General features: G+C 38.9%; 3 protein-coding genes across 3 annotated transcripts; 1 reads left to right on the top strand and 2 right to left on the bottom strand.

The window, feature by feature from the left end:
• Positions 1–1,286: 1,286 nt before the first annotated feature.
• On the bottom strand, positions 1,287–9,554 carry snrnp40 (small nuclear ribonucleoprotein 40 (U5)). Its single transcript, XM_053334892.1, has 10 exons — positions 9,346–9,554; positions 6,971–7,100; positions 6,750–6,843; positions 5,810–5,975; positions 5,467–5,589; positions 4,464–4,584; positions 4,231–4,313; positions 3,889–3,950; positions 1,893–1,996; positions 1,287–1,583 (listed from the first exon to the last, which is right to left on the bottom strand). The coding sequence occupies exons 1-10, from the start codon at positions 9,454–9,456 to the stop codon at positions 1,534–1,536; spliced, it is 1,044 nt and encodes a 347-aa protein (XP_053190867.1). The 5' UTR covers positions 9,457–9,554; the 3' UTR covers positions 1,287–1,533.
• Positions 9,555–9,719: 165 nt separating this feature from the next.
• zcchc17 (zinc finger, CCHC domain containing 17) lies at positions 9,720–14,664 on the top strand. The gene is made up of 7 exons (XM_053334895.1): positions 9,720–9,756; positions 10,996–11,174; positions 12,379–12,479; positions 12,565–12,656; positions 12,751–12,851; positions 12,985–13,127; positions 13,463–14,664. The coding sequence occupies exons 2-7, from the start codon at positions 11,036–11,038 to the stop codon at positions 13,631–13,633; spliced, it is 747 nt and encodes a 248-aa protein (XP_053190870.1). The 5' UTR covers positions 9,720–9,756; positions 10,996–11,035; the 3' UTR covers positions 13,634–14,664.
• Positions 14,665–16,873: 2,209 nt separating this feature from the next.
• fabp3 (fatty acid binding protein 3, muscle and heart) lies at positions 16,874–21,617 on the bottom strand. The gene is made up of 4 exons (XM_053334897.1): positions 21,403–21,617; positions 19,359–19,531; positions 18,131–18,232; positions 16,874–18,026 (listed from the first exon to the last, which is right to left on the bottom strand). The coding sequence occupies exons 1-4, from the start codon at positions 21,473–21,475 to the stop codon at positions 17,973–17,975; spliced, it is 402 nt and encodes a 133-aa protein (XP_053190872.1). The 5' UTR covers positions 21,476–21,617; the 3' UTR covers positions 16,874–17,972.
• Between the last annotated feature and the right edge of the window lie 4,419 nt (positions 21,618–26,036).

Below are 26,036 nucleotides of genomic sequence, written 5' to 3'. Positions count from 1 at the left end.
ATCGCAGCCCAGTCACAATCAATGGAAAACAAACCATTTAATATTCAGTTTACTACAATCTCTACCAGCGATTTTTTTTTCTCCTCGTGTCCCAAATAAAACGTGTATTACCAGAACTGTGCTGTTAGTAAAGAGCTGCAATATTTTATAGTGTCTTGCTACAGTGCATTACTCATACAAGAAATATCTGATTGTAATAGATTAGATGGTGACCCAAAATCAGTTGGGAGAAAATCTTAGTACAGCTGCAGTCACATAGTAACTCAATATAGTGCAAACTAAATTGACCTAATTCATATAATCTCACTATAGATTGACTAATCCAGAGGTTGAACAATCTCAGCTCTGCTCTTCATTCATTTTAAAAGAAAATACAAGCTGTTAAAAGTATCAGTAATTGCAGACACTCTTCAGGCTCCTTTCAGAGTTGAATCTTCATTTCAGCTCATTGTTTGTCACACATAAGGGAATCATTTTGCAGCAAAGCAATTTTAAAAACCAACAAAAACAGCAAAACAACATAACACAGCACTAAAAGTATGTTAATTATACACCATAGAGGGTAAACTGGAAAAGGTTTATTTAAAAACTGTAGCAAAGATAAATAGTTAGTTTGGGGAATTAAGATGTATATTTGAATAGAAGTATATATATTTAGAATAAGTTTATTTGAAGTGTCTTTATTTAGGGGGCCGCAGTGGCTCAGGAGGTAGACCGAGTTGCCCACTAATCTGAAGATTGGCAGTTCAACCCCTGGCTCCTCTGGTCCTCATGTCAAAGTGTCCTTGGGTGAGATACTGAAACCTAAATTGCTCCCAAAGGCTGTGGCGTCAGTGTGGGAGTGAGTGTTTCCCCTGCCATGAGTATGTGAATGGGTGAATGTTGGCATGCAGCATAAAGCGCTTTGAGTGGTGAACTAGAGGTGTAAGGAGAGAGGATGTTATATTGCTGTATAGATTGTAAAGCTCCCAGGCTAATTTGTGATATGCAAATAATTTAACGTGATTTAAACCCGTATCTCTGACCAGAGGGGGTGCTGTCAGATTCATTCAAAAGAAAACAGCCTAGAAGTGGATTTTGCTTTCTATATGATTTATCAGAAAAAAGAAGTAGTGGGGTAGAAGGATTCATATTTTCATTTTGAAGCAGCAGAGGATGGATGGTATAAAATAAAACAGGCCACGCTGTTTTTACTCAGGTTTGGAGGATAAAACCAAAAACAGGTTACATGTGGAGACAGAAAAGCATCAAAATGACAAAAAGGATCTGAGACACTCTTTTTTACAGAATACTAAAGTTTATTAAAAAGAAAATCAGCATAAAAAACAAATCATTTTGTAGGTTTTGTCGTGTATCACAGACTTCAAACACACGTCCTGAGGTTGTTGTGACAAGCTGAAGCACATGAGATTAGCACATTAGAGACTCCTAACCTGGTCTTTAACACCACCCACTTCCACGGGTTGGACCCTCTTTTGCAGGACACACAAACATACTAACGCACACGCACACATCCAAGAGTATACACACATCCTACTGAATTTCACCCATGTAGAGCCGTTTATCACTGCCGCCAGACAGCACTGTTCAAGGAGACAAACAAAAAAAAAAAACATGATTAAACTCTGATTGTTAGTCACGTTTTGTGAGTATACTTAAGGTGAACTAACAAGATCAATTGATAATGTTAAATAAAGCCAAAAGTAGGAGTTCTGGATATGAAAACCCTGTTCCTTAACATACCCTTCACTCTCCTCTCACATTAGCTTTTCTTTATGTTCTTTACATCTTAAAAAACGAACCTGTTCCTCGAGTCTTCAAATATCTCTGTTCTATTCTTCTAACATGTATAACAGCTCGTAATCTGAGACTAAAGCAGTAGTGCCACTCACCTATTGGCTCCTCTGGGTGAAAGGCCACTTCATTAACAGAACCGGCGTGGCCTGGCAGCTTGTACAGGATCCTACGGGATGTTGTGTCCCAAATATACACAAACCTAAAAAGACAGCCAAACATAAATGGTTAGTACAGCTCCTGATGCAAATCTGAGACATGTCAAACAGGATGATTATTTTATTTATTGTACTTTTTTTGTTGTGAATTAAGCTGTTATGATAGATATGGAAGAAACAAAGTTACAATGACACAATTATGCAAGCTGCCACACTGTTCATGGGGGACTTGGTTTGTGGTTGGTGGCTGTAAGCGGTTTGTGGTTTACAGACAGAAAATGTTTCAGAGAGCAAAGTGAAAGAGGAAAACTTTATTCTAAATCACCCTAATCACATAAAAATTTGTAATAATGCAAGTTAATAAAAATCTAGCCCTGAACATAGCCATTAACACAGAGATGATTAAAAGTTGTTGTTTTTTTAAGAATGTTAATATATGTTTTTAATTGCCTTTCATGAACACCAGTTCACCCATGGACTTGCCTCATTTTTGTTTTTTTAGACAGCAGAGATTACAGCTTAAACATTGGGGAAAATTATAAATTAAAGGAGCAGTGTGTAGAATGTAATGACATCTAGTGGTGAGGCTGCAGATTGCAACCAGCTGTATACCCCTCATCCTCCCCTTTCAAGCATGTAGGAGAATCTACGATAACTGCAAATGCGTTCACTAGAGCCAGTGTTTGTTTGTCTGTTCTGGCCTCCTGAAAAAACATGCCAGTGCAACACAGTGGGCATTGCTATTTCACTGTTTTTAGTTCATGAAAGTTAAATAAGCTAGTTAATTAAACTCTTTGGTTGCCTAAAAAAGTTTTGTTCAGTGTCTGGTTGTACCAAAACATCCTACAAGGACTCAGACGTTCAGTTTTTTCAGTTAATATATTTTGTTTTAATGGTTTTAAGCTTGTTTTTCAAATTAGCATTAGTATTATCACAGTTAACCATAGACACTGTGCTAACCCAGCTAGCAGTGTCAGGGTTAGCTCCACCCTCTCATCCAAATATGGTCACATCTGGCTCCAAAAATCCAAGATGGCTTCAAAACATGAGTCAACAAACTAATGGGTGACATCACGGTGGGTACATCCTTTTCTTTTTCTTTTTTTACAGTCTAGGCTCGCTCCCTATGCAGATATGAAGGGCTCATTCTAAAGTAATAAAAACACGATTATTTTACACAAATTAAAATATATTACTACATATATACAATTTCTGCCAAGTCCCTTCCACTGGATGGCAGTAAATTCTACACACTGCTCCTTTAATAGTAGGTGTTGGTAGATATGGAAGAAACAAAGTTACGATGACACAAGTATGCACGTTTTTTTGTATATGCAATAAATGAAGCTGCAACCATTAGTCAAGTAATCGATCGACAGAAAATGAATCAGTAATTATTTTGAATAAAAACTGAATCATCGTTTTAGTATTTGATGAAAAATATCAAATTTGCTGTGTGCAGCCTCCTACATGTGATGATTTAATACTTTTTTTGTGTCATACATGATAATAAAATGAATATCTTTAGATTTTTGACTGTTAATCAGACATTTGAGGGTGTCTCCATGGGTTCCAAGAAATTATAATACAGTAGGTTTTTTTTAAACATTTTATAAATAAAGCGATAAATCAAATAATCTGTATATTAATTGATGATGAAAATAATCATTCTCCTACGATCAAATGAATTGTTTAACTTTGTCAAAATCACTGAGGTGTCTTACTCTAATACATTCCTTCTACACATACCAATGAACATGGATAGTAAACCGCAGATCGTGTTTCACTTTTTCAGAAAGACTAATGAAAGATTTGTGCGGTAGGGCATTGCATTGAATTACAGACGCTAGCAGAACTGCAGCTAGCCCAGAGGGAACATCAGGACCTCAGCTCTTTACAGTCACTGAAGAATTTCCCTTCACCGGATTCTTCTCACCTGTCAGCCGAGCCTGCAGCTATCTTACTGCCGTCAGTAGACCAGGAGCACCTCAGCAAATTCTGAAAGACAGGAGCAGATGTTTGACGCTGTGTTAGCAACATGACACAAACATTTCTATATGTGAGCTACTATTGCATGTCGTTAGAAAAGACAGCAGAGAGTGATGGGAAAGGCGAGAGAGGATGAAAGACCATGTCACATAACCGTGGTCAACAACATGCGTAAACACCGCCAGCAGGACTGCAGCTGTTAGTCACTTTTAGGAATACATTTTGTTTGAACTGTCTTTGCATTATATATATATATAAATACACACATACATACATATATAAAAAATACCTTTTCAAAGTTGTGAACGTTGCCTTGGAAAATCTTCACACATCTCTCCTTGGGTGCAAATGGTCGAACATCCCAAATACGCACTACACAGAGACACAAATAAAAGTCGAACAGAACTCATAAAATCCACTGTTATTATCTAAAAACTGATTTTTTGCACAGACAGACACACACACACACACACACACACACACACAGACACAGACACAGACACAGACACACACACACATTACCTGTGTTGTCCATGGAGTTGGAAAGAAGATAAGATCCCTCAGAGCTCAGACTGAGTCCAGTAACTGAGTCACTGTGCCCATGCATACTGTAGATCAGCTTATTCTGCCTCAGGTCCCACACCTGCACAACATACACAGCAACAGTGTCTTACAAAAGGATAACATATAGAGATAAGAGTATGCTGGTATGTCATTCTTGTCTGTATCTAAATCCAGAGGCCAAGAATCTGTCATTTTGTTTGGAGCCATGGGGATAAAAAGAGTAAAGTGATGTTCTTACAGAGCATGACCACAATACAACTTGACAACGACTGTCAGCTAAGCAATCAAAGAGGACCTTGCAGCAGAGTTTTTAACTATAATTAAGTACCAGAGTCAGGCACATAAAACACAAGTATGATCCTTGCACATCATTATTTAACAAAATGCAAGAGAACAGGAAGCAATGAATTTGTTGTTTTATGTGTAAGTGTTTTGCAGCACCTGAGGGAAGATGGTTCACAGCATGAGTCAGCATGCTGTGAACCATCCTCCCTCAGGTGATGAAAATAATAATACTGTATTCAAACGCCTTATTTTACTCATGCCCGAATGAAAAATGCACTGTTTCTCACCACCTACAGATATTAGTCTGTGGCTTTATAGTGACACTATCCTACAGGACTGAACTCATTCGCTTCATCAGAAGTTTGAGTTGAGCCACAAAAGCATTCACAAAATGTTTACACAATGAGATTTGTGATAAGCAATCATCAGTAATGTGGCTATAATAATTAAGTAAGTTAAGTTTTCTCAAGTGCTTTCAAAAAAGAAATTACTATTCACAATTTACTGTTGATGTCTGATTTTATTTAAACTGCCCACAACATATTCAGCATTTAAAGTATGCATGGTTTGCAGTTTTAAAAACTAGCTTGAATTAGTTTTTAACAAAATGTTCATAGTCATTTTGAATGCACATTATTTCCAGGGTTTTCTGTGTATGCTGGAGACCTGCTGGTACCTTGATGTCGTTGTCGATGCCTCCAGACAGAATCTGATCACTGGTGTCGTTGAAGGTGACGGCCAGCACCTGATAGGTATTTTGGAAAGTGTGGATTGCCCCTTTCTTGCGGACGTCCCACAGCTACCACAGTGACAAACACATACACAAAACCATTATCAGACCAATATAGAGCTTTCACCACAACAATGAAACTATAGAGAGTGATGGTTAAGACAAATATTGGTATCAACGAACCACTTACTTCCCAAAACATCATTCTTACCTGTGCCTACAGAGCAATGAGAGGTCAAGTCTCCTAAAAATGAATAAAATTATGCTAATTAGCAGCTGAAAAGCTCACCTTCACTGTCCCGTCATCACTGCCGGTGCAGACCAGTTGGGGCCCTCGGCGGGCCGGGTAGCAGGTGTTAACGAAGGAGGTGTGACCCTTCAGACGCTTGATCCTCTCACCTGTTTCGCTGTCCCACACACCTACAGTCTTGTCTGTGCTTGCTGAGAACAGGGTACTGAAACACACAGCAAGAAACAGTTAGCAAGTCCTTTCTACATGTGTACCTCAACAACAAAAATACATGGTGTTTATACTAGATAGATTCATCCATGAACTCAGAAGCAGGAGGAAGTTTAAAATGTCTCCTGGCATGTTGATCTCCATTGACTATAAAAACTTCCTTGGTTTAGACCAATATGTTGTTAGATGCCTGATAATGTTACAGATATCAAACCTCTCCAGGATTCTGTACTAATTTCTGAATTGTTGAATGGACAAAAAATAACAATTTCACCATCATATCAAAAGCAATCTCTGTTTGAATTGAAGGTGTACAGATTGTAATTACTGCTGAAACTGAATATTTTGGGGGGGAGGGGGGCTTACAGATAACATTAGCAGATAATTGGATGGCAGAGGTTTGATTACAAAGAAAATCAGGAAGATATCCATTCATATTCAGTACAAACTAAATGATATCCGATTTTTTGCCTTTTATTTGAAAGTAAATGGCATAGAGTCCAACAGGAAACAGTCAGAGAAAGAAGGGACCTACAGCAAAGGTCCCTTTGCCAGAATTGAACCAGAGACGCTGCCATTATGTGGCATGTGCAGTAACCACTTGACTACCAAGGTGCTCTGATATCAGATTTTGTGACCAAAAAAATATGTTTGTTTTTATCTCTCCCATCCTGTGTGTTTATCCGTCTTGATTTTGGTGAACAAAGCTAATTTATTTATACTGAAGTTTTGTCCAGCAGAATGAATTTCATCAGTGTTTTGTTCTTACCTGCCGTCTGTGTTGTAGTGCAGCTCCATCACTGCTCCGCTGTGACCCTTCAGAGTTGCATAATTTTCACAATCTCCATATACATTCCACATCACTGCAGCAAAGAAACACAGTGTACAACATATTATGGACTGTAACTTGGAGTAATAATACGTTTTCACAAAGCTGTGAGACCAGTGGGTTTGTCTGATGTAGTTTAATCATAAGTGTTAATTACTTACATATGAGCCTGTCAAATCCTGATGAGGCCAGAGTGGCTCCGTTGGGGTGAAACTTGCAGCAGTAGACCTCACCATCATGGCCAGACATCAGCATGATGGGAGCCTGCAGGCTGGAGGTCCGTGGGGGTCCCTAAATGGAGAGACGTGACATCACCAAAGGTCAAATATAGTGCGTGAAAACTGAGACCAGGACTGGGTGATGTGTACAGTACAAAACAGGTTTAAACAAATAACAAAGACTGTTGTTTATTATTAGAGCCTGACAGCTCAATATTAGTTTGATCAATTTTATACTGATACCTGCTGCCTGCAGTAAGTAACAAGAAACTGTGGTACAGAAATGCCAAAAATATGTTATGAGGTCATTTAGAAACAGCCCGTGACAGAGCTCTGACAAGTTTATTCACTAACTGTGACATGTTCAGCTTAGTTCATATTTTCATCTTTTATCACCTGATTTAAGGGATGCTCATCAAAAATATTTGTTCATTTTGTGTCATAATGTTAAAAAACTAATATTTATCATTTCTTGTAGGATTCTGTAAATCTTAAATATTATTATAGGTCAAAAAGAATCCGCTATCAGCTAGTCTATTTTGAATCTCAGTAGAGTTTTGCAGTTTCGCCTTAGGCAAAGTAAGTTGTTCAGTTGATGTTAATTACAGCGGGCAGCATGGAAATAAGAAGTCAAACAAGGCTTTTTGCATTTTAAGGAACTGTAAAATCATTGTGGAAGAAATTTGAGTTGGAAGATGACATTAATGGTGAAGGACAAAAACCCACCAGCCAATTATAACGATACACTTTCATAAGAGCAATGTACACTCAGTAGTAAGTTCAGTGCACCCAGCTAAACTAATGCAATCTTCTCTCCGCAAAATGACAATAAGGTTGAATCAATGTTGCTCGTGTCAATACAGCCTGAACATTATCACCTTCATTTTTTTCTAAATCTGTAGTGTTTCACAGTATCTCTTTTAGTTTGTATTCATGACAAACATTTTCATTCAGAAAATGATGTGAATAAAAGAACAAAAGTCCCACCAGAAACCTACCACGATATCAAATCATTATATTGTAAATATTATTCCATCCTCACTGAGCATTGCTATCAACATCAGCTATATAACCGAGAAGGCCCAACAGAGGATGCTCTTCCTGAGGCAGCTGATGAAGCTCCAGCATCCAGTTTTACACTGCCACGTTGAGTCTATTCTCACATCATCAATCACAAACAGGATGTTTAGAGGCTGCAGCGCATCATTTACTCAGCCGAGAAGACCATCGACTGAAATTTCCCCCTCACTGATCAGCTGTACTCCTCCAGAGCCAGGCAGTGTGCAAGCAAGATCATCTCCGATCCATCCCGTTCTCACTCATACAGGCTTTATCTATGTATCTAGGTAGACCAGTCATCCACCAATTGGAAGATCGGCAGTTCAAAGTCCCGGGTCCTCCAGTCCACAGGTTGATGCATCCTAGCACAAGATACTTAAGCCCAAGTTGCTCCCGATGGCTGCACCAACCGTGAATGAATGTGTGTGGGAATAGTTAGTTTCCATCTGATGAGCAGGTTGGCACCCTGTTAGGTAGCCCCTGTCATCAGTGTATGAACATGTGTGAATGGGTGAATGTGACATATAGTGTAAAAGTGCTTTGAGTGGTCAAAAAGACTAGAAAAGTGCTATATAGGTACAGTTCAATTACCAAGAAGTTCATATTTACTTTCATTATTTATTGCGTATGTCACATTTCATTGTTTTTGTTGTCCTCTTCATATATTTCATAGTTAATTTGTACATTTCCTTTGTACAGTCAATATTTCAGTTCTATATTAATAAAAAATATTATAAGCCCATTCTGTAAAAAATCATTTAACTTCAAACATTACTTTGTTATTAATGTATGGAAGCCCATTTTCGCCAATGTGATGGAAAAAAAGTCAAAGTCAAAGTCATTATAATGAGAAGCTATCTCAAAATAATGACTGTGATGTTATTATGACTTATTTACATGTCATTTTTTTGAGTTATTAAGTCAATATTTGGAGTTACTGGATCTTTTGTTTTCATCACATTGGTGGAAATTGGGCATTGTTATCATTACGTTACTTTTGTGATATTTGTATTATTCTATGTTGCATTTGTAGAAAGAAAAGGTAATGACACCATCTTTGTATGTTTGCAAACTAATTGTGAGTCATTGTAATGTTACTTTCATTTCCTACTCATCCGTTTAGCACTGATGCACCAGTGTATACACTTAAAAGTACTTTCCGGGCCACTTGTATGTACTTTAGAGCCCTAAACTAAACATGTATTTGTTTTTAACACTGAAACACTGCACTGCTCCTTTCAGCAGCTGAGTCTACGTACCGAGGCCACGAGCTGCTGGGACTGAGCCGCCGCCACCAGCTCCGTCCGCGGCCGCTTCACGGCAGCTGGAATCACCGCCATGTCCGCCGCCCTCTTTTTGGGTTCAATCATTCCGACGTTTTCGAAAACCAGCAGCCAACGCGATGAATATTGCTGGTTTAATTTACAAAAGTAAAAAATAGGAATGAACGGACGTCTTTCACAGTGGCACGTCGTTAAGCGAGGGAGAACACAGACGAACTACTTCCGCTAGCAATCAGGACTCTGATTGGTCGAGGTTTACAGCAGCTGCTATGGGGAGTCTGATTGGTCGAGGTTCATACCGGCTCCTGTGATTGGCTACTCGGGTTGTTGTTGTTGAACTGAGGTGAACCGGATGTGAAAGCTACGCTAGTCCTGCAAATACGAAAGGTAATAACATGTTTATTTTATATTTCCTTATGACCTTTTGTTACCCTGTGCAATGTTTGTCCTTCATACACTCTAATTTAGATTTAATATGCTGATCAATTATTCCGTTTATGTGTTTTTGTTGTTTGAACCTTGTCTGTAAATTGACGCACAATGCTTTAATGTAGCTAACATTAGCCTCGATGCGATATGGTCTTAATCTCAAACTAATGTGCGCCTCATGTGAAAGAATACCATTGCAGAAGAGAGTAGTAATTTAATCAGATTTTTCTGAAATAGCAAAAAGTATGAAAATTATAAATTAAATATCTGTTCATGTTGTTGAGGTCCCTCTAAAGTTAAAGTTTTGATGTATTTTGTAATGTTTTATACTTAAACGAATTCAAATAAATACAGCAGAAACATAACACAACGTATTTAGAATTTATAATAAAATCACAAAAGATAAAAAAGGTTCAGCTTAACTCTTTTTTTCTTCTTTCTATCATCATTATAATTTTTTATCATTATTATTATTATTATTAGTGGTGTGTGTTCTATGTTATTAATACTGTAACACTTTGAGTTTCACTATGAATGTAAAGTAGATAACCAAAGGGAAATTAAAAGGTTACAGCAGCCAACAATGAGGTTAAAAAAACGTAGAAGACACAAATGCAATTAAAAGCTAAATTATACACAATAACCAAATAAACTAACTCAAATATAAACAAAAGTAAATGGGATGGTCAGGTGCATACTGCTGCGGTTGAAAGGTCCATGGTTGTTCATGGATGTCAGAATTCAGTGTATTCAATGTTGATATCTGAACAATCTGCTCCATAGATAAATAGATACATATACATACATGAATATATATTGATACACAATTTTTCTTTTCTTTTTTGGATGTGACAACTATCAATAATACAAAAATATATTTTCAAGTTAAAATAATAAACATAAAAGTCTCAAAACCATTTTAAGTAGGATACTTTGTTTTCTTAAACAACTTACAAAATATGAGTTTATGGTGCCTGATTTTCTTCCCAAGTTTTTATTCTAAAAATAAAAGTACAAATACATACTGTAACAGTCCAGACTTTTGACTGGTTCTCTAGTAGATTTGCACAATATAAAATGTAAAAAATGAATTTAAATAAGTTTCTTATATGCCTGTTCATTTAAGGTTGTATAAAGTGGATTATTTTATATTCAACATACAGGACTATTAATAATGAAATATATTTCATCATCAAGCATCTAGATTCACCTAAAGATACCAGTGGTCATTGAGACAATGTCTGACAGTGATGGTCCTCCACCGGAGCCTGCTGGACTGGACGGTCTGCCGCCACTGTTACTTATTTGCAAGGGAGAGGTGGTCTCTGTGCAGACCTATGGAGCTTTTGTGCGCCTTCCAGGATACAAAAAGGAAGGTGAGTGGGAGATGAAATTCAGTTTTCTGTATATTGAAAGAATTTACTTAAATGTATCTCACTTATCAGAAGGAAATGGTCACAAAAGAAAACTGAGTAAGTCCAAAAGAACACAAGACAGATTAGTATGTAGTAGGAGCATAACCCAAGAAAATGCTACTGAGGCAAAAATAGGAGGATGTGTAATAGGTGTTGGCACAAAACAGTAAAATCTAATGTATCATGGGTAATGATAAAACAAAACTATAAGCCAGAGGAACACACATCGGCACAGAGATGTTAAGTCAGCAACTGGTTCACTGCCAATTATTGACCAGAGTCGAAAGCAATTCAGACTGAGTGCAAGAGAAGCAGGAAACAGCTGGCAGCCATGATGATGATGATGAAATATAGTGCTTGATGACTCAGTTGTATGAGAGAAGGAACAGGCAGGTCTTGAGTTTGGATTTTAACATCTCCACAGCAATTCCTCCTCCGATTGTTTAAGAGACTGTAACAACATCCTGCAAATTGAGGGGATGAGGCAACATTGAGCAGATGATCTGAGAGGATAAATATTATAATGCAAGCTAAAGATTTTTAATATGTAAACGTGTGTCTTCTAAACTTAATCACTGTTAAGCTTAATTTTGCACCTGGTTTGAGTTTTTTTTCCAGGATACTGTGTCAAAAATCTAAGATATTGTGCATGTAGAGAAGGAGAGAGTAGGAAAGGTTTGAGGTTGGGCTGAGTTGATAAAATGAAGACCGAGAATGAAACTGACATAGTACATAATACTCATTTTAACCACTGGAGGGCAAACTGAGTCAAGTTTAACAGGATAAATCAACGCCTGAAATGCTGAGAAGCAGATGGCATTCTTGTGTATTTTTTAATATTGCTGTATGACAGAACTAGTTTTTGATTTAAAGATGGAGTTTATCTAGAAATTAATTTTGAAAGCTATATCTCTTGAATTGGGAGTCGTGAACAAATTTCCTCCGTTCAGCTGATATTCTGGCAGTAACATTTTGCATGAGTTTTTAATGTCAGAAAGCAGAACATTGCCGTCTTAGGGTTTTGACAGAATGAGGGTATTAATTTCATTTTTTAATGAATTTCACTTTAAAAATGTGTTTGTCTAAATCTTTTGCCGATAATTAAAAACAAAAAGTTGTGTTGTTTGTAGCTTAATATCTTAACTCCCCTTCCTGACACTTACAGGCCTGGTACATGTGAGTGAGATGTCAGCCTCACGGGTTGAGAATGCCTCAGAGATTGTCGATGTCGGGGAACAGGTGTGGATTAAAGTCATTGGGAGAGAGGTACTGACACACGCAGACACACACAAAGTATATACGTATGTAACACTCAGTATGGATTACTGAATCTTTGCCCTCTGCCTCTCAGATTCAAGGAGAAAAGATAAAGTTGTCCTTCTCAATGAAAGCTGTCAATCAGGGAACAGGGCGGGACTTGGACCCCAACAACGTTATGGCAGAGTAAGTGCTTACCGTATTAATATTAATATGTGTCTGTGCATGTATGTGTGTGTGTGTGTGTGTGTGTTCTTATCACCTGTGTGTGTGTTTGTAGGCAGGATGCAAGGCGACGAAGGAATTTTAGAGACCACACAGGCAACAGGATCACACTGGATGCTGTACTCAACACAACATGCTCAAAGTGCGGCTGCAGGGGTACGACAACAATATGAGCAATAAAACTTTTAAGTATTGAAACAACAAAATACAAGAGAGGCAGAACGTACCGGGATGTTTGAAATCACTTTGAATACATGCAGTTGTTTGAATAAATCATGATTCTTTTCAGGTCACTTTACAAAGGATTGTTTCTCTGCTCCGGGCTTGCAGTACGCTCTTCTGCCAGAAGAGGACAATGAAGAGCCACGTCAACAGCAGACACCGTCAGTCGCACCACAGCTAGACTCAGAGAAAAAGAAAAAGAAAAAGAAGGTGAAGGTTTGACAGTTAATGTCCCAAGAAGTCGTCACTTCCTTATTTTGTTGGTGTGCCTTGCTCTTTGTGACTGTGAGTCATCTGATGCACAACCCACACATATCCTATCAGAATGACAGTATATGTGTGGTTGCCTAACACAGAGAGATACAGGGGAGCTTTATCAGAGCTGTCAAATGAGCCAGTGTAATGAAAAATAATGTTTGTTTCTTTAATGCCTTTTTTTCAGCATCATTGTTCAAGTTTACTCTTCTTGGGACAGACACACACACACACAAACTCTTCATTGACACGTTTTGTTTTTTTTTTCTTTCCATGTGTTTATCCCCCAGGAGAAGAAAATGAAGAAGAAGAGGAAGAGGGAGAAAAAGGATTCGGCGAGCGACACCAACAGCAGCAGTGACGAGTGCAAATCCAAGAAGAGACGCCGCGACCACACTCATGACAGCGAGGACAAAAAGAAGAAGAAACACAAGAAACACAAATCTCACAGACACAGCTGATAGCCACACAAACCAACCCCACTTCTGTAGTTACACACACACAGTGCAGCTATCAGACACACACAACAGGAAGTGGTTGGCAACAGATGGACTTCCAGTTGTACATCTTTTAATACATGCTCCATCAATCATCCCATTATAGAAACTTTATCCATTTAAGTATAATTAGAAATACATCAAGTCCACAACTTTTAACAAAGGGAAAATAGTCCAAAAGTGATGTAAAATAAATCAGGAGACACTTGCCCTGAAATAACATTTAGCTCTCTCACAGAAGAAGGAGTTTACACATGATCATACGTAACCAGAGAGGTGTAAGCTATATGGCTGCAAGCAGCTATCCCTCCTGAGACCCAGATATTGTTTACAGCTATCCAGTTTCTTACGATCTGGGGAATCAGTTAAACAGACGTGAGGACAGTAAAGCTGGCTCTGGGGGACTCAGACATGAAATCCTTGAAATATTGAATGAAGAAAAATACACACACACACACACACACACACACACACACACATAGGAAATAGTAAAGACACAAACAGGAAGTGTAATGCCGCACACATAAGCGTGACGGGAAGCTCAAGCTATGGTGATATCCTGAAGTTCTCTGCCGCTTATTGTGCTTTTCAGTGTACATACATGTGTGTGTTTGTGTATCTTGCCTCCGGGGTCTGCTCACAGCACACACACACACACACACACACACCTCTTCCTGCATGTCAACTGTTAATTTCATTAAAGCATGTTTATATTTGTAAAGGTTAAAAAAAAAAAAAACGCCTCTTGATGTCTTTGTTCCTGGACCTTGAACTCTTTCTGTAACAGTCAGCCCCTGGGGGATCATGAAACACACACACACACACATACTCACGTACATCAAAAATTCTCAGGTGGGGGGTCTGCTCCACCACGGGGTCATATTAAGTTAATGTTTTCAAATGAGGAAAGTGTCTCGTGGCAGGGTTATGTCCCACAAGGTCGAAGTTGACACAAAAACAGACAGAAAAGCATGTTTTTTTTCTTTTTAAGAGATAACCCCCTCGTCAATGGAAGACAAGATAAGGTGACGCATCTACTTGCTAGTGTGTGCAGAAATGTTTTCCAGCTGTAGTGGTTTGGCATGAATTCAGTGCATTCCCCTGGCAGTGCTTCTGCTTCTTTGGTCAGTGTCAGGACTCGTTTGCATTTTTCTTCAATTGGTAATTTCTCCTAATAAAAAAAACAAAAGAAAAGTTGGATCCAGTAAATGTACAAGATGACTTTAATATGGCCTGTTGAACATTCAGCGTGACCCTGAAGCTTGCAATTATGTGAATATAACTACAGAACAGAAAATGTTAAAATGGGATCTACTTGTTCAGCTTGTATTACAATGTTTAATTTGACCTTGAGGGATCTGAAAGGTTTTTTACTGTATATCCTTGAAAAATGTGAACTTTCTGCTGCCATAATTTATCAGTCTTTGTAGATTGTGTTGGAAGGATTTGGAGGGGGGGGGGGGGTGGAAACCTGAAGATGGTGTGATCTTTTGTGAGGTACGCTTATTGGCCTCCAGGCTATGAGTTTGCTTTGTTGATGAAGCAATACCAGTCTGTATTTGTCTGTTAATTATGAGACAGTTAGCTTAGTTTAGCATAATGACTGTAAACACAAAATAGCTAGTAGCATCTCTAAAGCACACATATTAAGATGTTGCATCATGTTTGTTTGATGCAAGATGTTGCCAGAGCACGAAAAAGCACGTTTCTCAAGATAATCAAACAATTTCTTTTACAGAGTGTAGAGGAGTTGATTTCAGAAGTCAGGATTGAATATTTGAAATGCATCACATTGCGTAAGGAAGGCTAATACTTGTTCCCACACACATTGTATTTGGAGTTTTACCTTTTTAAACATTTTCACTTGATTAGATGAATTTGTGGTTTGGGCCCAAAAGATCATAAAGATCCATTTTCTCTTTTCTTTCCAAATCTTTCCACTAAACCTCATAAACTTCTGCAAATTCCATCTTCTTCTGATAAAGACTGTGACATGTAGTTGAAAGCTCTCGAAAATGCTAGTAAGTGTCCCTTGACTTTTACCGTTTAGACTTAAAAATGTCTGGAAATAACTTTCAAATTAAATAATTATTGAAGGTGTGTGATGTGTTTGATGTTTATACGATAATGTCTTCTTGAAATAAGAGTGGACTCACATTTTTAGAGTATAAATATCTTTTTTAACAACACCTGTAGGAATGACTCTGACAACTTTTTTTGTTGGACATTCTCCAATAACTGCAGCTCAAGTACATCCTCCTCATACTCCTTCAATAGATGCGACTGGCTTTGAGGAAATGTGTTATGATTTTCCTCTCAGATACATGAAGGATATCCTGGAATTATTGATGTTCATGCTTTGTTTCTTTGTTTAAAGTGGTTTGGTATAATAACTCTTGGCATGGCAGAAGCTGGACATTTCAACAGTTAATCCATTAATATGATCTATTTATACTGTGTGTACTTCAGCTTTTTCTCTTTGCTTGCTATTAGTGCATTTACTTTGCTCCTAAACACAAACCATGTGGATATACAGTAGTTATGATACAATAAGGCTATTTATAATTTCTGTTTGTTTTGGATTGTGTATCATATCAGTTTAAGGTGATTTCAAAGGCACCCCATCTCATCCTGGGACTTTAACCTCTTCACCCTGCCTCTACTTGGCAGTCTGTTGCTAACATATGACACCCATCTCCTGTGGGAAGGAATGATCCGAATTTAGAAACACACACGTCATACACACAAGTACAGGACACAGTAGCTGCACACCTAGTTCAAGCTTAAACGAAACTTTCCCCTCACCTAGCCAGGGCACAAGTAAGACACACATTTATATAAACACCCACCAGAGTTATAATTAAACCTTTCTGTGAGTCCCTGTGACACCGGCTGTGATGGAAACTGTGGTCTCACTCTTTGGATCTATTCCGATGTGTACAATTGAGTTGCACTTATGAACCCTTTAGCCAAACACAACCGATGATGGCTCTGGCTGGAACTGTTTCAGAAACCCCAAACTCACAAAGTTCACCTCTGAATTTAAGACTGTAGGCTTTGAAACGCCCTTTGGCCAAAGCCTGAACTAAACTTAAATAGTTAAGAATGATGTGGTGTGTGTGTGGATATTTGTTGATTTCTGTGTTTGTAGACTTCAGGGTCAATGTTAACAAATGGAGGGGGAGAGGAAACAAGCTGGAGCCATTTTTTTTCATCTCGTCCAACAGGACATTTTTATTGTTATTTTTAAGGTCTCAATAGTCAAACTTTAAAAGTCAAACAAACACTGTTCCAGGCTCATCATTGGCACCATGCATATCTCATTTTCTAAATAAGACAAAAAAAGTAATCCTGGAGCCACATGCATAAACAATGAGTACGCACAAAAACCATGCATACGCCATTCCTGCACATAAACTGGTATTTATAAAAGCTAAGCGTGCTCACCTCACACATTCTTCAGACCAGACATACACGTTTTTCTAAAGCAATCTGAGCTTGATGAGACGCCAGTGACAACCAGCTGCACTCATTGCCAACATTGTATTTTGCTGTTTATATTCCTTTTATTTTATCTATAGTCGTGACACACCGTGTAAAATCGGTTCAGATATGAGAGCCGTAAACAGATCACAGATCACATTTCTGAGATGGTTTACAGGTCCATATGGACGCTATAAGAACCACACAGCTGTGCATAATGGTCATGGGTTATGACAGCTGTTGAGCTGTTGCAGAACCTCACCAACGAAACACAATCTGAAACTACACATCTCCTTTCTCATTTGTAAAGAGGTGGAGCATGTTGATATGAAAACAGTTGGTTAAAAGGTGTGTCTTAATCCACTTATGATGACTAATTGTGAGAGTGGAAAATGAGGCTTGTGCACATGCGCCCTCGATGACTGAGCTTTATAAAACACAAGCATGCGTAAAGAAAAGAATGCGTATGCGTGTTTGTGGTTTTGTGCGCACACACAGATTTAGTCATGAATATACAGAGTTTTACGCATGTGGCCCCTTGAGAGAAAACAACAACAAATCATTGGAATTTATTCAGTGTTTCTTACAGTAGAATGAACAACAGTATAAAGAGAAAGAAAGGGAGAAAAGGTGGCTGTAGGGAAGGGGCCACAGTCAACAGTAACGTTAATACTGAACATAGAGGAAGAAGGAACATTGAAGGAATCAACACCCTTACACGGGGTTTGCTTAGTGTGGCTCTGAGATGGTGTTATAGTAGTTAGGGGGTGGAGGGCTTCAGCTGATGTAAGTTGGAGAGGGGAGGGGGCTCAGTGTTGTTTTACTCTGCCTTCTCGTAGCGACGTGTGCATACGACATTTCCCATTGTGAGTGTCTGTGATGGAGAGAGAAGAAAAGTTCAAATACAACAAAAATGCACACAGATGCATGAAAGCAGGCACACATGTAAGTATGAATGTGTTTTAACTGAGCACTGACCAGTGTGAGAGCGTTTCCGCTGACTTCCCGGACCAGACTGGTCTCTTTGCCGTCCCACTTCTGTACGTGCACCATCTTCCCACCATCTATTGTCACAAGGGACTGAAGCAAAAAGAGAGACACAAAGGGAATGAATTACAGTCAAGTTTACATACTAGATCATATCAGTGAACAATGTTTGGTGCACTGGTGGAATGTAGGTATATTACTCAAGATCTGTATTTACAGTAAGTACAATATCATAGTACTTGTATTTTACTGGTTATTATGCTCATACTTTCTACTTTTCAGAGACTAATTCTGTATCTTTTACTCCACTGAGTTTATTTAACAGCTATAGTTACACGGCAGCTTTTGTTTTTCATATGTAAAACAGATGATGACCTTAAAGAAATACTTTTTTCAGCTAGTAGCATTTACAAGATGAAGGAAAATGCTAAAAATGTAGCATAAGTAGAGAAGTTAATCTATCTAATCTAAACTTTATTAACATTTGCCATTAGTCATATCAGACCAAGTGAGGCTGTATCAGCAAAAAACCCCGAATGTATTAAAGTGAGTAATGGTGAGTTTGATTTGTTGTAAATGCAGCTTTCATATATAAGAGGAACAATGTGTTACTTCTTCTTTCAAAATGTGCATAGTGTCACTTTAAGGCAGTATATAATAATAATAATAATAATAATATAATAATAATATTCATGTGGGCCATTTTCTTTATAAAAAGTACTTTTTATATCTGTACTACCAAAGAAACATCTTCTTGAAGTGGTTTTGTATGGGCTCCCCACATGTTCTGTGTGTGGAGAGTTGTGACTTAGTGAGAATTGATTTGACTCTCAATGACCCAGAAACGAGTACATTTCCCCTCTGCGGCTTGTTTCCAATAAGTGAGGCATCAGCTGATCTCATTTTTCTGAGGTTGCTGTGGCTCTGATCTAATTTTGTTTCCACATTATGACAAATCCATCTTGTCTGACAATCACCTCTCACCCCCGATTCCTCACTGACCCACCTTCACCTCTGAAAATTCGAAACAAGAATGGCCATCCATCATCCTCATGACTGTTGACACTTTTGTATTTTTTTTAAAGTGTATTAGTAGGTTTTGAGGTGACTGATGTTCTTTAAAAAGACCATTTAAACCTTCTTTATTAAAGAGGAAACATTATTAAATTATAACTGGAGGTTTTGCCCCTCCAGTTCCTCAAAGACCCTGACTTCTCACCTTGACCTTCCTGTCATCAGCGGTGGTCTCGTCGAACTCCTCTCCCAGCGTGAAGTTGAGCTCTGTGTTCTTAATGGTGCTCTGAGTCTTCACTGTCACCTTGTCACCGTCCACTGCGATAATAGTGGTGGGCTTGGTCAGGTTGCCCACCTTACGTGTAGCAAAACCAACACCTGGAGAAAAAAAAAAAAAAGACACATGAGTATTGTAATGTGTTTGGACGGGTTGGGGTGGGGTGGGTATACTGCTGTCTTGAACAGATGAACAAATCAAACAAACTGACGACGCCTTCTGTCAACTGCACGTAGCTAAACTAAGCTAAATGCAAGTTAGCAGTAAACACACTAAACACCTGAGGATGATGGGAATGTCATTTGTTTTGCAGGTATTTGTTCACATTAGACTAATACAACGCTGACCTGCTGGTGGCGCTGGATGATAAGTCAGAGGATCAACAAAGTCGGTAAGAATCATGCTCTGAGATGTGTGAATGTATGCACAAAATTTGATAATAATCCATCTAAAAACTGCAGAGATATTAACTCTATAACAAGCGGTGCAACCAACATCCCTCGAGTCTTTCATTTATATATGTGTTAAACGGCTGTTGAAGGGTCTCATTCATTCATAAATTACTGTAAATGTCTCCATGATTAATATTACCAGAGGGGAGGTATTAAATGGTGTATATTGAGAAAAGTTGTGAACAGTACTAATGGATTTGCCCTTTAGGTCTCCTTCAACTGTCACACACTCTAATCTCTATTTGTCGACTGTCCAAACCTGCAGCATGTTCTTCAAACAATGCAGGGTCTCGTTGACCTGACTGCGTGTCTGGGCATGCATGTCATGAAAATTATAACTGGCTTTCCTTAAAGGGTGGGTGTGTATATATGTGTGTGCGCGCTCACATGTGTATGACTTCATGAGGGATCAAGAGATTTGATCAAGAGCTAATTTCATTGGCTAACAGTGACTCACACCCTTTCTTAGACAAGCAAGCAAATAATCTGCTCTTTCTCAGGCTGATAGCTTCTTTCCCCACAATCAATACTGCGAAAACCACTTTGTGTGTGTGTGTGTGTGTGTGTGTGTGTGTGTGTGTGTGTGTGTGTGCAAATGCCTCATTGATCAAGAAGATTGGGGTTAGAGGTTAAAGGGTCTCTGGTTTCTATGGTGACCAGAGCAGACAGGTCAAAGGTAATATGTCTCTAAGGTCACTGGGTGTGAATCTCTCTCTCTCTCTCACACACTCACACACACACACACACACACACATATACACACACACACACAAGCTCATAAAGTCAAATAGTTAAGTGTCATTCCTCACAGCTGTAAAAATCCCTACACCTGCCCCCATCACACACACTCATATACAGACTGCAGTATGTGTGTGTGTGTGTGTGTGTGTGTGAGATATTTTGAAACTCACTTTATCTGCACATTCTTTTCCCACTAGCATCCAGACCATCGTAACATTCAACCTCTCCCATGGCCGCAAACAATGACCAGCTTTCAGCTAAGGTCACCCACATTACACTCAAGTGTGTGTGTGTGTGCCAGCTGCCGACCATTCAGAGTTTCTCACAGTAGGGTTGATTTTCATTCCTCCGCTAAGAAAGAGCCCCTCCCTCTTGTTCAGCACTTGGGCCATGCGGTCAACCACTCTTCTTTTATTCCTCCCCCTTCCTGTTCCCATCTTCTCTAGCTTTCTTCCTGTCTCTTTTCCCCCTTTTCCCACCCTCCTTCTAAGTGTTGTTCATTCTTCATCTTGATTCCTCCCTTATTTACCCCTCCATTGTCTCTCTCTCTCTGTTTGCCTTTTTACTTTTTCCCCCGCCCTGCAGTAGCAGCTACTTAAACTGTTTAAACACACACGCCTTTTTTTTTTTTTTTTTTTTTAAATCCTTTCAACCCCATATTCACATGTGCTCACATGCAGCACTGGCACCACTGCATCCTCTCCTCTTACACACGCATGCGCACTTCACTCCAACGCTCACACTGTAAAAAAAAAAAAAAGAAAAGAAAGCACACTTACCCAGCTCCTTCATGTACTCATCAAATTTTTCGGACTCCTTGAGGTTCCATGTGCCAACGAAAGACTCGGCCATATCTGCAGTGGTGTGGAGGAATGAAGGTGCGAGAGACTGTGTGTGAGGGTGTGTGAGACTGAGTGAGGCTGGAAAAGCGAGGGAGCCACAGAAGAGGGAGAGCGGCAGAGAGAGAGAGAGAGAGGGAGAGAGGGAGAGAGAGAGTGTAGTCAGCAGCACCACCACGCTGTGCTGTGATCCTACTGGCTGGATTTATACCGGCTGTTCGTGATGTCATCAGGCAGTGCGGGGGGGGGGGGATGAAGTGGGGGCGAGATGGAGAGGGAGTGATATACTTGATTTCATGGAGCAACAACAAAAAAGCTACCGTTCAAATGAAGTGTATTTGAATGTGAAGTTTTTGAATGATTTAGTTGTTTTATTCTATGTATTATTGTCAGTGTTGTAGTGCTAGGGAGAAGGGTTTCCTCTTTATTTAATATTTAATATGTTACTGAATACATATGCTAGCTATATTGCTATTTTTGATTATTTGAAATCAACATGTTTAAATGTTATAAATAAGTAATAACATGGGCTTAAATGATGTCACAGTACCAGTTAAACCCATGCCAGACTTTTGTCTTTTTTAAATTTTATATTCAAAAATACATTAATACATTTTCAAATGAGAGGTAAATCTTGTTTTTCACATAAATTATCTCCCTTATACATCATGTCAATATCCATAAAAGATACCTGCAGTTCGATTTTGGTGAGCTTAATGGGAACACTTACCCTGACAGTTGAAAACATTTGTTGGAAATTTTGAAATGTTATAAGTTACATAACTTTGATTAAATAATTGAAATAATGACATTACTTATTACATTTTGATCTGTAACTGATTACATTTCCAAAGTAACCTTCCCACCCTGAGTATAGTAATGTGATTGTATGTAGTACTGTGTGTTAACCATTTGTAGACTTTAAGCTTGAGCATTTGAGAAATGCTGAGAAAGAGTGAGAGAGGGAGGATCACAAAGAGCAACAGGGCCTCAGTATAGAAACCCTGGCTTAAAGAGAATAAAAGGCAGAGTAAAGAAAATAGGGGGGGAGGGGGAGGACGAGGCGGAGGAAGAGCAGGGAGCGGTTGATGAACAGGCCCCCACTGTCAGACAGAGAGAAAGAGAAGAAAAACAGATTGAGCCTGAGGGGGGAGGGGGGTTGATTGATTTTTTTGTGAGGGGTGGGGGCAGAAAGTTGAAGAGAATGTCATGGTAGCCCTCACGTCGTTTCGCCTCTGTGCTCCAGTTTTGTAGTTGTTTGACCTTTAATGACATGAAGCTGGCCTACTGAGGAGAAAGATGGTGGCAGAAACCCTGTGTGTGTGTGTGTGTGTGTGTGTGTGTGTGTGTGTGTGTGTGTGTGTGTTCCCACTTGTAAACACACATGCACATGATAGCCGAGTGAGCTACAGTCATGAGTGTGGAGATAAGGGTGTTGGAAGGTTAAAGGGTATTGCTACAATGATTTGGCACACATCAACCTGTTTTTAAGGACGATATGTCATTTAAGGAGAACATTTCTTTGGCTTGACTAATTCCCTGGGTACTTACCATAACCTCAACCAAAAAGAAAAAGTTTGAATTAAAGGACAAGACTGGCGTTATTCTATTATAAAATGACTAAAATAATCTATGAGTTGCTGAACAAAAATTATAAGCCTGAAATATCAACAGTAATTCCTCTGTGACTTAGAGCTCAATTATTGCCCAAAAACTATTACAGTATTACACATATTACACCATTGAACCACACTCTTGCACATATTGCAACTGGGTTTTTTGTGTCAGTCACAGTAGTGGTGAAGTACTCTAAACCTTATCTTAAAAGAAAAGTTAGAAATTTTGGGAAATATGCTTTTTCACTTCCAGAGTGTCGTTCATCTCTGGCCTGATTAGCTTAGCTTAGCATAAAGAGCCTGGTCTGTCAAAAGGTAAATACAAATACAAATCTAAAGCCCTCTAAATAACATGTTATACAAAAAGAAATAAAATACAAGAAAAAATTACATGTTACTGTTTATTCTTCAATTTCTTGGCTGAGTGCAGTAATTTTCCAATCCCTTTGCTAATGCTAAGTCAAAGTAACCAGCTGATACCTGTAGCTCCATATTTAGCATACAAACAGGAGAGTATTATCAGCCTTCTCATCTAACTCTCCTGCAAATCTTTCCTGTAAACTAATTACTTTAACCCTAAAGCCAAACGCAAACTTTCCAGAGCTCTTTGTAGAAGTGAGGCCAGACTAACATGTCCTCACTTGCAAAAGATTTCTTATTCTCTCAGGGGTTGAAACTCAAAATGGTCATCACAAGCACAGATGTACAAGAGCACGTACACACACAATCACACAGACCCACACACACACACACACACACACACACACACAGCATTCATTCAAAAGCACAAATGTTGACTTTAGGTCCGTCTGACTCCCCGTCTGATGAATTCCCCTATCTGCAGATGGTCAGATGATCTTTGGAAGTTGTGTAATAACTCAAACACACATAAAACACCCTGTCCCACCACAAACACACACACTCATACACACTCTTTTGCTCTTAAAAAAAAAGATGTGTGTGGGGGAGAGGGGGGTCAATAGCGAACGCTGTTACATCACACCCCATCATGTTACATACTGTGCCACTGCCCTTGTCCCCCAATGGCCTCCATTCCTTCTTATAGTGCAGCATGCCTAAACTGACACATGTGATGGATCAAACCTGTGGTGTGCTTTACTCTGATATTTGACATAAACAGGTGTGAGAGAGACACATGGAAAAAGAGAGACGGGGGGAGGGAGAGAGAGAGAGAGAGAGAGAGAGAGAGAGAGAGAGAGAGAGAGGAGGGGAAAGGTTGAAATCGTTCATCTCTGGCCTAGAATATATCCACAAGTTGCCTGTGGCTGTGCAAGTGTGTTTCAGTATGTGGGTGTGTGTTTGATCTTATGCAATCCTGTAATATAATGTTCTGCGATGCCAGTGTGGTCATAACTCACATAAAGTTGGATTTTCTTTGACACTTTTTCAGTTGAAACCCCCTGCACACACCCTCTTCGGCACATTTATAAAGCATGCGTGAAGAATGTTTTAGCTAGGCTCGATAAAACCCTGAACTGCGGTGCTAAATAAGCTCCATCTATCACGTGAATTAACACTGATGTATTAGCAATTACATGATACGTCTTCATGCTGTTTGTGCAGAATGTAATTATCTCATCTCTCTTTTTATTGAGTTCAACTTCTCAGATCTGTGTGTACACAAGAGCCTGTTACTGTCCAGGGAAATGCAGCATGTATGTTTGTCTTTACCACACACACACACACACACACACACACACACACACACACACACACACACACACACACACACTTTTGACCCCCATTCCGCAAAAGGTTAAAAGAATGGGAAAGCTATAAACTAAGGAATGTTGATCTGTCTTCCAGCTCTCGAAGGCCTTTCATGTGGATGAGAAATACAACTACTTAAACAGCTGGACATTGCCACTCCCTTCAGCACTCATTCATTAATTAATTATTTCTTTCCTTCAGCAGCTTCCCTTTGCTATTTGTCAAGCTGTGCTCACATATCATAACACACTTATGTGCACTCACTCACTCTCCCCTATCTATATCAGCATGTGTAATTAAACAAGGAGTTGATTACATGAATGAAGGCATGAAAGCTTGGATGGCATCACGAGTCTGCATGACTCAGCTTAAAGGATGAATGGTAGAGTTTCAAACATGCATTTATTTATTGTAACACCATGGCTTTATTAATGATTGATGACCACTTAGACTAGTCCATTAATGTCAGTATGTAAATAAGTTGGTGGTTCATTGCAGAGAGGCTTTCTGATTAATTAAAGGAATAGTGCAACATTTTGGGAAAAATTCTTTTAGCCCAACATATTTCAAAACATGTCAAGCTATTTGTTTAAAGAGCTTGTTAAAAGACAAATAAGTCATGCTTGAAGAGGGTAGATACCAGCCTAAAGGATTTTTACACAACCTGGCAACCCAAAAGTTGTTCATATTATGTCTTATAACTGATTTATAAAGCATTTATTTACCATTGATTAAGCCTTCCATTACAACTTTTATATAGGTTGCTCTATTCCAAAATGGTATCACTTACTGTATTGCAGCAGTTGCTGACATACACTGAGCAGCTGCAGAGTCGTCTTTATTTGTTTGCATTTTGTGTTACTTCTGCAGAGGGGCAAAAGACAGCACTTCTTGATTTGTTCCATTAATCCCCCGGTGGGCCATCAGCAAGTACGAAAAGAGGAAGACATAAACAAAAAGAGTTACTGAAGGGCACCAAAGTGAGTCAGATTTCCTTTTTTTGGGATATGAACTTAATCTCAAAATATAAATTGACTCATGACAGAAAGTTCTTCCAGCTTTTTCCTGGTTGCAACTCCTGTCTGGGTGCTGGGATGTACACTTTCCTCCTCTGCTGGCCAAACACTGGTACTGCATACAGGCCACATAATCACTTGGCAGTGGTGGACAAGATACTGAAATAATTAAATCATCACTGATCAAATTGATGAGTTATTATTTAGTCAG

This window comes from Scomber japonicus, chromosome 15, assembly GCF_027409825.1.
Source record: "Scomber japonicus isolate fScoJap1 chromosome 15, fScoJap1.pri, whole genome shotgun sequence".
Lineage (NCBI taxonomy): Eukaryota > Metazoa > Chordata > Actinopteri > Scombriformes > Scombridae > Scomber > Scomber japonicus.
The sequence above is the reverse complement of the archived record's forward strand: the minus strand, read 5'-3'. Positions and strand labels throughout refer to the sequence as shown.